Consider the following 13,409-nt stretch of genomic DNA (forward strand, 5'->3'; position numbering starts at 1 on the left):
AATATGTCCAATTGCCATTTTGGCTAATCACCATTTCGTCTAATATTCATTTCGTCTAATACGCATACTGGTCTACTATGCTGCACTAGCGCCCTATACGACCCGAGTCGACTCTATTCGCGATTGTGGGCCTAATTAATTACCAATTCTCTTCTTGATTTATTTTATCACTGTTGACTAGTGTTGTTCGTCATTGATTACTTTGCATTATGGAAGTGTTTTCCACCCAAAGGGGAGCAATGTGTGTCTTATCGAGGTTATACATACACGATACGGGCGAGGAAAAACGTCATTTTCATGTCAGAATATCACAAATTTCGACCAGCGCTCGCATTGTTTATTTAGATGTGTATTATGTACAAATTTACAAAAAGTGATTAAAGTTCCCCGTTTTGAGGTCTGAATATAGGAAAATTTCAGCTCGCACTGTGATGTTGCATTTACAAAAGTAAAATATGTATCTTCAAGAATTCCTAAACGCAGTCCTTAAAACGCCCCTGTTTCATGACAGTATATGGAAAATTCTCAGCTCGCGCTGTGCGCTTGCAATCCTCGCATTAGTTATTAATCTAGAGAAATGTTCAGGATTTCAAACAGTGTCAAGACTTACGATTTTATGTGTAAAATAATAGTGGGCCTACATGAAATAAAATGTTTATAAAAAAAAAAGATCAGCTCGCGCAAGCAAAAAAAAAAAAAAAAAAACACGGAAAAAACCCTCTTCGATCCGCAGACAGGGGAATATATAAATGAATGAACATTTTTCGAGCAACAGCCCCCCCCCCCCCTGCCCCCATTAGCAAAAGCTAGATCCGCAAAAGGGATGTGTTATAATTATACCCGGCAGGCCTATATACTCGCGACCAAAAATCTACTGTAGTGATTTCAATACCCCCCCCCCCTTCCTGTAAACTCCTGGATCCGCGCCTACGTAGTAGTAATTATTTGAATTATGTATATTATTTCTATTATGATTATCCTTATCATTATCATTTTTGTTAATATTAGTAATATGATCATCATAATTATTATTATTATTAGTACTTGTAAATTTTATTATTATTATTAATATTATTATTTATTAGTATCATTATGATGATTATCATTCTTATTATTATATCCATTAATTGCTACAGCATGAGTATATCACAAACATTATACTCATCGTTATTGTCAATACTACTATAGGCCTACATTTATTTTAGGCGCAGGCGGGCTTCTAGCGACGGGAAACGAACAAAAAGGGAGAGGATAGTACAGGGAAAGAAGATAGGACAGATCGGGAAGAGCTCTTTTTGGGGGGTGGGGGGTACATTGATCAATAATATTTCTTTAAAAGGCTATATTGTCTTTCATCTGTTTATCGTAATTTGATATCGGAATACAATATTCTCCTTTCTTTTTTTTTAATAAAAATTGAGCGACAAATCAAAATTAAAGGACCCTTTTCCATTTTCCCCATCTTAGTTCCCCCTTTTATATGGGTGTGTGTGCGTTTTAGGGGGGGTGGGGGTGCCTGAATTGCTGTACGCACTGAATCGACCCTTGCGATAGTAGTTATCATCATAGTTTTTAGGGTTTTTTTTAAACTAATATCATCAATAATTTCAAGGTATTAAAGTCATTTCGCTCCCCTCCTCGGATAACGCAAATTATTTGTATTAGACGAAATGGCTATTGGACCGAATGGCTATTAGACTAAATGGCTATTGGACGATTTGGGAATTGGACGAAATGGTTAGTAGACGATTTGGTTGGTAGACGAAATGATTATTGGACCTAATGGTTGATGGACGAAATGACTATCAGACGAAATGGCAATTGGACGAGTTGATAAGTAGACGATGTGGATATTGGACCAACTGAAATTAGCCGACATGGCTATTGGACCAAATGAACGGTGGACGAACTGGTTAATGGACGATTTGGCATTAGACCAAATGGATTTAGACGAAATGGTTGGTAGACGAAATGGTTGTAGACGAATTGGCTATAGACTAACTGGCTATTAGACTAAATGGCTATTAGACGAAATGGTGATTGGACGAAATGGGTGGTAGACGAAATGTTGATGGACGAAATGGCATTAGACGAAATGAATGTAGACCATGTGGTGAGTGGACGGGATGGCAGTAGACGAATTGGCAATTTACCTATAAAACCACCCCTTTTGTAAAATTCAGTTGATTAATGAATGTTTTGTAATCGAGGATAATCATTTGGCGATGAATCAACAACGACAATATATGTCGCTAATTTTCAGCTCTCGCAGATAAAGACCTAAGCCCAATTCAACAAAACTTATCGGTTGATCGTATAGATACAATTATTTCTCAGGACTCATTCATTCTATAACAATATCAATGCAACCAATCCTTTCAAAATCGAACTCAAGATCCGTTTCTAATCATTTCTGGCGGGGTTCTGGAAAGGTAAGAGAGTTTCCAATTTCGAAATTCAGTATCAGCAAGATACATCGCGGCTATTCTGACATGTTCTACTTGCCTTGCAATATACTTGACACAATGAGCTTGTCATGAGCTTCTAACTTGTGGGACACTCGCTACTCAAGATTCTGCAGGAATATTAAACTATGTAGGCAAGATATTACCCAGACAGGAGGGAAAGAACAAGATTGAGTCATTATAGCAAACCAATACTAGTTATATTATGATGTTTGGTATGTCGTTAAGGTCATTTGTCCGTGTAGATATTATATATATGCTGTATACTTTGCTAAAGAGTTCATGTGTGTTCTATTCCTATACGTGGTAAGCTTTGTCCCACCAAAAAGCGCGAGCTATGTATCGTCAGCCAAACAATTGAGTTGTGATATACATTTCAAACAAGCAAATAAGGCACTGGGCGAAAGCAGCAACAGAAATTTGACAACATAGATAATTCGAGCACCAATAACATGATATTTTAAAGTACTGTCTTTGATAGTATTTCTATACACCAAGCGTTTCATATTCATTCCCCCCTCCTAAGAACAAATCATCTGCATCCGGATCACCGGCTTTGTATGCAACCGAAAGACGGTTGTCCGGTTCCAAGTATACACCGGGCTCCTGGTACACCGGCTCGCCGCCTAAACTGTCTGCGTATGGTCCTTCCGGCATAGCGCCCCTCTGTGCTTCCTTTCGCTGGACGCTCAAGCTCTGGTAACCATTGCCGTCGGGCCGCCGTTCACTGAGGGTCATGTAAGGACGCACATTAACATTCTGATTGCTGTGCGGAGGTGTGTGATAATCATCAGAAACTCCGTACGTAGTTCTAGACCTGCAAAAAAAGAAGTCATTATGCGTTACGTAAATATCGCGAATGAATGTCTATTCAACGTTATTACCAGTTTTCACGACACTGTTAAAGCCTGTATTTACTAATAACAAAATGCTTGAAAATTATATCTTACGCATATCAAACTTTATTCAAAAGTCATAATTACGCCAATGAAAAAAAAATGTCAAAGTCGATTGCAATAAAATATAAAGTTAAAATTTGAAAATAAAAATCGACATTTTGTCTTAGAGACTAGCACGCTAGTTTATTGAGCACAATAAATCAACCTCTCTTGAAAATAGCAAATTAACGTGTTATCAGAAATTCATAACACAACGCGTTGATTCGCCAATGAAGTGACAAGTCAGACATCCTTTGCAAACGATATAAATCAATACAACCAGTATTCAAGCGCTCTCGCAATCATAAGCAAGGGATTCGATACCAGGCCGGAAACTGATACACCGGGCAAACTTGCATTGGCGATCAGTCTGAATGAATTGAAATCATTACTGTGATTACATACCTCAGTCTGCAGTTCCAGATGAGACAGCCAAAAATTATAACGAGGCAAAAGAACAACAGCGCCCCCAAGATGTACACGATTATCATCATCGTCCCATCTTCAAATGGAAAGCAAAATGGAAACAGACAAACTTTAAGTTAAGATTCTGGTAAAGAAGTCTGAATTCCAAAGGAAGTGGTTAGAAGTAATTCTATAGCGGTACCATATAACAGAATGCTTATTTAGAACAGCACAACTTTATAATTAAAATGGTTCAGGTTTGTTTGGAAATGTATTGATTCCATTACCATATTTTATCGTTGTATGTTAGATTTGAAATAAACAGATGCTAGTGTTTGAATCGAATAAAGACTAGATTACTTGTTTTACTATAAAGGACGGGTCGTGTTGTGATGTACATGGAGATAGCATTATGTCATAAAGATGTCCGTCCTCAATCAGCGATGATAGTCATACTTTACCGCTACATCTTGATTCTGTTCATTCGTACAGGCCTAACAATATAATGTAGAATAATAACACCAAACAGAACATAGGCCTACCTGACAAAGAACCTTGAGTAGCTTTCAAACTTTTGGTTGATGACACTTCTGAGGCTGCTGATGTAGTGGAGACCAGGGTGATGTCCAGGTCAGGGCTGGTCATTTCTATGGGACTGGGTGTTCTTGGCAAGGAATAATTGGTAGTTGTTGGCACGAGAGTTGTCGTCAGGATAGCTGGAAAGATTAATAGTTGTCATTATTGTCATTTCAATCACAATGACGTTATCCTCATTAACGGCAAAACCTTCATAACCGTTGATTTGATAAGCATGTTAAGGGGTCAGGGAATTTCGAAACAAAACAATATTACCAAGTTAAGTCATCAGGCCAATACATGAATTAGTATTTTTTTTTTTTTTTTTAAACAAGTGCACACCTAGTTACCAATAATGCATATAGCATTTCCATTTATTTGAAAGCAGGATAAAAGAGCATTGTATATTAAACGCCTTGCTCACGGGCATAGGTGCCGCGGCCGGGGATCGAACTCCGGACTTTCCATGTATAGCCAGGCGCCTTAGACCACTCGGCCACGGCAACTCCACATAGTATAAGCGATGAAACCGATAGTAATTATAACGCAAATGGCAATCTATGAAGAGCGAAGCAATGAAGTTGCATTCATTTTTTCCTACCATATTGTGCACAACTACGGTTGTATATAAGGAGGGCGATTCTATAAAAAAATAATCTTTCCTGGAAGTTCAACTTTTATTTCCCGTGTAAATCTTCAGTTTATTTACTGTACTGAATATAATCTGTAATAATTACAACCTTGTTAGCCTCGAAATGATCTCTTTTAGGAAGGTCTTATACATACTTGAGGGAATTACCTAGGTGGCTGCTTCATGAGGCCGATTGTTAGGTATGAGTGACTTTATGAACGATTGGTTATCCTTTCTTGCAGAGGCGGCGGAATATTAGGCTCGGACGAAGAAAGTGGAAGGGCACCTTTTGTCTGCCAAAGAATAGGTACCCCTCCACTTTCATTGTATGAGCCTGACGTTCCAGCGCCTCTGATTTCTTGCGCTTCATGATAATTCGCCACTGAATTACCATCTAAACTTGTAGGAACATCTCTATGACGTTTCTAAAATCGCTTGTTACTCTAAGAACAGCTTTATGAAACTCCCACAAGGAAAATGATAACGGCCAGGCTTTAATGTGATGCTCGATTGTAACCATTACTAACATCTGCGTTAGATGTGAACATAATTGTGTTCCTTTCTGTTTTTCTGTTTCTCTTTATGATAACTCCCATAGGAACTCGGCAGGATCTGGTAAACACCAAGCTGGTATATAACCTATTACCCAGGAAACATGTTTACGTCTAGGTTAATCAGTCATAGTGGCTGACCTTATAGACGACAGATATTACGCTTAGGCCTTTTCATCAAGGTGGAGACGATGGTAGAGTGGGGATTCGAACTCACAACCTTGCGATTATGAGGCCAATGCTCTAACTACTGGACAACACGACCCGTTCTGGTAACAAATGGGTGGTGTACCATTAAAATAAATCTATTTTATCTTCAACTAGAATTGGGCAAAGTTTTATCTGAGCATCAACATCATGCATATCGTTGACAATTTTCTAGACATCACGACCCTTAGCTTTTGGTTGGGGTGAGCTACACAGCTCAAAATTTATTTTTAAACTTTACCAGTATTTGAAATATTGTGTTCTGCTAAGCCCAATGGTTCCAAAGTAAATACCTAACATATACATGAGTGTATCATTTTTTTTTTCATACACATGTATTGCATCAGCATAATCATCCACAGAAGAAACAAATGAGGCTGGTCACTACTACATGACGGCAAACAAGTGACACGACGATAATTGAATGACCCAAGATAAAGGAATTTGTCAAACCCATGCATAGCCCAAGAAATGAGTTGGTATCATGCAATCATCTATGAAATCTCAGTTCCTGGTTTGTACTGTTATTTTCCGTCATTCTACTGGCGTTATTTGCGTTAATGGGAGTAGTCCTTACTGAGGTCAGGACTCTTTTGAATGGACCATGGTCGACGAGTCTGCTCCAGACATGTTAGAGATGCAGCCGCATCCTATTCCAAAATCAGTCAACCGGGGTGTCTTTCTTCGTTTTTTACCTGTTCTGTGAACTGCCATTTTTGCAATGCCCCCACAGGTTTCCAATTGATTCCCACTGCATGTGTGTCTGCAGACAGCGTCGCTGAATAGTCCGTACAGGTCGAAATCTGTATTCTCATCTCCGCAGTAGCATTCAGATCCCAGCTCCAGTCCCGCGTATGCAAAATCGCGTAGTCTACAGAAAGTAATGCAATCGTTAATTGTCATCCTAGTTGAATCGACGTATGATGTTCCAGTAAATAATCGTGCTTGCGGGTTGTCTCCGTAACAGCCGAGATAAGATGGCCCTGTGTGGTATAATGAGATTCAAATCATATCAATGAATGTGGTGTCGAACCCATTGATTAATAAAAGATCAAATAAATAAGACATCAACAAAAACAAATAGTTTATCGATATGTTCGATGACGTCTCAGACGTTCTACTTGATGAAATTTATTGCATAATTCTTTATTACTTATACGATCTGATTATAAGACATATGGAAATAAGAGTTATTTGCACAGTACGTGATTCCCATCAGGTTAAATTTAAACTGATCCATGTAATATAAAGTTAGTGTTGTTAACGGAACTTCCGTTTTTCTTCAAATTATTTTATCTAGGCTTAATTAGAGCTCCGGAAAATTCACTTCCTCTGTGGTGAACAGGGAAATTTTGGCTAAATAATTTAGTATAATCACTTGCTATGCGTAAAGTCCTTCATAGCTTACGAAAAGCTGCATCATGTTTATGGATCGGTTCTCAAGTAGGTGTTCCATAAATCTGACCGTAGGTTACGGGTGTTCTTACAAACGAATGCTGATCGTTCTCTGGGCGCTAAATTTTATAGTATTATTGAAAATTTGGTGTATATCATTTACCACACGATAGGATCACAAGTTGTTCGTAAAGTAGTTCGGAATACTTAGTAACAACTTAGGGAAAACCCACCAGGTCCACCGTCAAGTGTATTAAAAAATGCAAGGTACATCAATCAATAAATAGGCTTTGTTGATGTCAAACATACTTATTAAAAAAGTTAGGAGCTTACCTTGACACACTACACCGGCTGAGTTTGAGCTGCCGTAACAGTTTTGTGTCGTCATCCGGCAATCGTCCAAATTTTGTTCATCTAACGAAAGGAGATAAATCACATTGTCATAAAAGTTCGAAAAATCACCTTAAATTTTTGAACACAGCCGAAAGCTTACCGAGGCTATTGAGATATATCAACGATGGATTACCTAGCATACTTATACAGCCAGACATCTTAGAAAGATAAAAAATAAAATCTTATGACTGACGGAGACCACGTAAAGAACTCAAAAGGACTGACCGAAACCACCATAGAACTCTTAAAGTCTCAATGATACTCATTGCCTGCAAACTTAAGTCCTGCCGTTATTTTTCACCGGTATTTTTGTTGTATTTTGATGGTCTCTTGAATATCTTTCATAAAAAAAAATCGTTTGAAAATTATTACGTTGACTCGCACTGGTCTTTCAATTATCTTACGAGGATGTCTCCACATTCTTTCAGTGATAATCACAAGGCATTAAGACGGTAGAGTAAGAATATTTACTAAAAAGGTTAACAATACATTTAAAAGTTCATTGAAAGACTGATGAAGAACCAAATAAATGGAAGACAAATTTTCTCAAAGACAGCAGGCCAGGCCACACTTGCCAGAATCGTACATGACGTATTTAATTCATTGAAGACCATCAAATGGGTTTAAAGCAATTATTCCTTCAGTCGATCTAATGTGGTCTTCATAGTTTGTGTGGATCATCGCTACAGGTGTATCAATGAATAAAGCATTTTTATAACAACAGAAAAAAATAAGAAAAAAACGTAAACGGTCCTTACTTCCTTTGCAATGGATAGTTTTCTTGTATATTGGTGCCGTGCCCGAGTCAAACTCCGACCTCACGAGCTCCATCTGTGCCCCGGTGAAACCAAGCTGTCGACACGTCACTGTGACGTCATTTATGTCCCACGAGCTCCCACAAATTGTATTCCATCCGATGCCCTCGACGTTGATCTCTACTCTGCCGTTTGTTGGGGAATCGCCATCTTGTAACCTCACATCTATGAAGGTGTAAAGGATGATAAGAGAAAAGTTAATTCCGGTTTTATTGAGAAATTAAAATTCGCGCTATTTACCCCATGAAAGATCATACGACCGTCACCGTCTTGGATAGAACACTTATCTACAAAAAGTGCTTAAAGGTGACTTTTCGTGTAATATCAGTCTTTTCCCCCAAAGTGACATATTTTTGTTTGGCAGCCATTTTAAAAGTGTATAGTCGGGTTTTTTTGACACGCACTGTATATTCCGGAGAAGTGGAGTGTTTTATAAATGTTCAACGACTTTGAAATTATGTCCGATTGAGCAAAGCGAGCGGGCTCCGCAAATCGATATTCCTACTAATAATTTTACCATAGATCTGTAAGTCTAATACGTGTATACAAGATATAGTTTGTTATAAAAAAAAATACATTCACCGTTGTGAGAGAGGCCTTACAAATAATCTTGTTTCCGTATTAGCGATTATTTGGCGGATACCGGAACTGCTTTGTGGTTGAAAATGACCCTGGTATACATTGGTATGTAGTCGATGTGCATGGACACACGTTGATTTAGAGTTCAATTAGGCAAATGATAATATGAAGATTTTTTTTATCTGTACCTGTGGTATGCAACCATTGTGTTTGCATTGATTTAAGAAAACAGCAAAGTAATGTCAGCTTAGCAGGTCAACAAGGAATATTAAAATGTGTATCGGTGAAAGGATGTGTTCACTGTAGTCAACATGGTCAATCCATGAACTGTCATGGGTTCAAATCACAATTTGAAACTTTTCTAAGTTTTTAACGTCATGAATGAATTTCACTTCCAGATTGGTGAAGTATTCTTTAATTATTTCATTCAAACTATCAAAATCCTATGACGAGCACCCCCCCCCCGTACCATAAAATATGGTGTACACCAAATAGCCTAGATCAAAATTCTAATATACATGTACGTCTTTGGTAATTATGTTAATTGAAAAGATACAATATCTGTCGATCATTTAGAGTTATATACCATTTTTATTGTAACACCTGAATGAAATTCATCTACTTTCTATATGTAGCTATAATAACACTAACCTAATTGTCTTATTCAAAAGTTTGAATATCAAGAGCAGCGCTTCAGGGAAAGGGGTAATAACAACCACCCCCCCCCTTCACCGTCATGATCATGAGGTGAAAATAATGAAAAGAATCGTAAGAAAACAGAAAATGAAAAAAAACAATAACAAGAGAAAATAAAACAGAAGAGAGTGTCGAGAAAGGAGATGTATCTTGAGGTGAACTTTATCATTATGGTGAACCGAAAACATATACCTTTAGACCACTCCTATTCTATTATATCATATACTCTAGAATCGCCCCCTGGGCTAGAGTCTCGGAGACTAAAATTTAAAGGCATTTTAGATTTTCGCAATGTTGTGTATTGGTATCAGTTTCTTTAACTTTTTAACGTACTTAGTATACAAGATATAAAGAGGAATCCCATTTCTGTCAAATATGTAAACATTAGCCGTTTGATAAAGTGTCGTTTTACCCATCACTATTGACCTAGATCAATAAATCGATACAGAGATTTACAATCAATCGAAACATACCATATCCAATCAAGTTCACTTTTTAGCGCATGATTATCGACCAATGGGAAACTTGTATGAAATTGGGAAAATGGAGCAAGTAGGGCAAATAAGGATTTATTATCTGGAATGAGCGCATAATTTGAATGTACAGTGGTGCTAAAAAATGCACCCCTTAATCATGAGTGTTAACATTACAAAAAAACGAATTTCATGTATGTAGAATTTTGTTTCTTTAACATTTTATTCTTGCTTTTGAAGGGATACTCCGAGCTAAATATAGTTTATATATAAAAATCACAAAGCAAATGCTGAAAATTCCATCAAAATCTGATAACAAATAACGGAGTCATCAAAACTTAATGTTTAGCACTATTTTGTGAAAACAGTTATATGCACGTCATCATGAATATTCATTAGGGTGGGCTGATGACGTCACATCCCCACTTATCCTTTTCTTATGTTATTACATGAAATCATAATTGTTTCATGTTTTCATACATGTATGAATGATCTGTCTCCATTATGATGAAATAAGTTGAAGCAATAAATAAATAATACACTTATTAAGTTGTCAATCCAATTGTTTAGGTTTTTGGTGGTAAAATTTTGAATAAACCTAATTTCAATGATAAAATACAAAAGAAGAAATGGGCATATGACATCATCATTTTGCTTATTAAATATTCGTGAAGACATGCCTAGAACTGTTTCACAGGAATAATACAACTCTTTAATATTCAATAACTTTGTTATTTGATATTCAATTTTGTTAACATTTTATGCATTTTGCTCTGTGAATTCTACTCTATTCATTGAGATATGAATATCTTCAGCCTGGACCATCCCTTAAAATACTTTCCTGCAGAAAAAAATAATAAATGTAGTGACGTTTGGGTTAGGGTTATGGTAATAATATGTAGGCATCACTCCATTGGGATAAATGACTATCAATTCGAATAGGTAGATAATGGATTCCGGAAGTGATCACCTCACCAATGGTGAGAAACTGCATGTGACTGTAATGTTGCGTGTATAGACTAACCGCATATTATTCATTGTTTGCTTAATTGTGGTCATTTCTTGGAAAAATACATGTATTTAACACGTCAAAATGATTATACTTAATCGATTTTAGAAATATGCGCAATAAACTTTTTTTGTACTGTTTACTGCTGATTTTCCCATAGTACTACATTTGTACCTGAAATGCTCAGATATTTTATTGCCAGTGTTTGGAACTGTCTGATGTACGAAATATCTCACGTTAATACATGTAATAGGTTATTAAAGAAAATCAAAGCGCTTAAATGAAAAACTATCACCACTCGATTCGCATCCATTCGTATCGTATTGCCTTTTCTTCCGTCCGTCCATTCATTCATTCATGTCAGTCCAAATCTTAATTCGTCTTGATTTCCTAAACGTAAATTACATGCATTAAAATAGATCAATTGGACGTAAAGGCCCATCATAAACCCGACTGCAGACCTCTGCACTTTTGTAGTACATCCGGTAATAGTTAATCGAGTAGTTCTTACCAAGAATTATCGCAGTGGATAAACAAAACCATGAAATACATGAAGCAAAAAGTATTGCTTGGATTTCCACTGGTGCCATATTCATCTATGTTGTATCCAACGATCTTGAACAGATTCTGCTTCGTTGCAAATTATAATCGTGCCTCCAACAAAAAAGTGAATTATTTTCTGAGCCTCACAGGGTGAAAGTGAAAGATGGATGCGTAAGTACCATGAATATAGCCTTCAAACCATAGATTCAACAGCTCAGTCTCACATGGTGTTGGTATCGTATTTTGCATATACAAAAACTATTCACCACTGTAAAGTATGACTGACAGTATTAGACAGACAATTAGCTTTCAAAACCTCCAGAGGTTACTGTATCCTGTGTATTAAGAATCAAACTTAAGCTTAATGGTAGAGACATCAATCATCTTAGCTTTGCCTTTTAAGCCCTTTGTGATCCAAAATGACGTTTACATAACAAAACAGTGTGTCGCTACAACCTTCATTATCATTATCTCACAACATGAAACACATTTCCTCTTCTTGAATGAGATCTTCAAAGATACAGGGTATCATCGACTTATGCGCCACTCGTTATGGTTACTTTTTTGGATATCCTCATCATTTTGAGTGCGAAAATTATCGCGTGTAACCACCAGCAGATTCTCTGTACAGCAAAGATATGAATTCCTGGCGTAAGGTTGTACGGGTTGTCCAGGAACGTTCGGTCAGGACTAGATAAATCTGTTCAGTATCCGGGATTGTCCATTTCCTCATGGTGACATCCTAGGAAAAAGGTGACATAAATATGCGATTATGAGGTGTGGTGTTAAATTACAGTACCAGTCGAGACGCCATACACTAATCATGCTCGCGTACATGTAACACAACAACGCATGGGACTCTACAGCCCCGACTGCTTCCGAACAATAACAACTCCAGAATCCACCAACTGCCTCCCCTTTTTTTCCAAAGGCAGAGCCCAGCTGATTGTTCACTCGCTAGCTATTGTGTTGATTCGCCCCCGTGTAAACGGAATCGCGACAATGCATACAGAGTAGCGCATAATGAGAAATGGATCTTATTTGAACTCTATCGCCTATCAATTAAATGTTCGTTTCACAAAGACCACCGCACGGATGAAAGAAGTTGAACCCGACAGATAGGGTCACTTTTTCTCATTGCTCCACGCTTGATCAAATCCTGGATCCTTTCGAAAAGTCAATACAGACCCCAATAGTATGAGATACATTGTCAATTGCGTGAGCTGCTATATAAATATAGGAAAGTAAAACATAAGATATACTATGATTCTTTTTTTCTGAAATCAAACTGATTATCGGATAGAATCTTATGATATAAGATTTTTTCCGATAATCAGTTTGGTTTCATAAAAAAAAACAAATATTATTTGATAAGAATGTCAATGGTACGCGTGTAAACCAACTTTTTAACAATTTTTGAAATATAGGTTAATAAGGAAATGGGGTGATAATTTGTAACAATTGTAAGATTGAGAAAGTGTATTTTTTCTTTGAAATATTTTACATGACGCCAGGCATGTTATCTTGGTCGATAGAGGGCGTTGGAAATTCGCCATGCCAAGATCAACCAGGATTTAAAATTCAGCCCTACAATTCAAGATACTCGGTACAAGGCCCATGGTGTGTAAGTAAAAGGACCATCATATTTCCGTATGTAATGTTTAACTGAATATATTAAACCAAAATTAACTCAAGACGATAACTTATCTGTTGTTAATTTAGCTCATAACTTT

At 37.1% G+C, this 13,409-nt stretch overlaps 1 protein-coding gene across 1 annotated transcript; it reads right to left on the reverse strand.

The window, feature by feature from the left end:
- Window positions 1-2,093: 2,093 nt before the first annotated feature.
- Window positions 2,094-12,721, reverse strand: LOC121413774 (scavenger receptor cysteine-rich type 1 protein M130-like). Its single transcript, XM_041606715.1, has 7 exons — window positions 11,645-12,721; window positions 8,320-8,541; window positions 7,502-7,582; window positions 6,469-6,756; window positions 4,351-4,524; window positions 3,809-3,905; window positions 2,094-3,282 (listed from the first exon to the last, which is right to left on the reverse strand). Exons 1-7 carry the CDS (start codon window positions 11,727-11,729, stop codon window positions 2,952-2,954), a joined length of 1,278 nt encoding a protein of 425 aa, XP_041462649.1. The 5' UTR covers window positions 11,730-12,721; the 3' UTR covers window positions 2,094-2,951.
- Window positions 12,722-13,409: the final 688 nt, after the last annotated feature.

This window comes from Lytechinus variegatus, chromosome 4 (assembly GCF_018143015.1).
Source record: "Lytechinus variegatus isolate NC3 chromosome 4, Lvar_3.0, whole genome shotgun sequence".
NCBI classification, from domain to species: Eukaryota; Metazoa; Echinodermata; class Echinoidea; order Temnopleuroida; family Toxopneustidae; genus Lytechinus; species Lytechinus variegatus.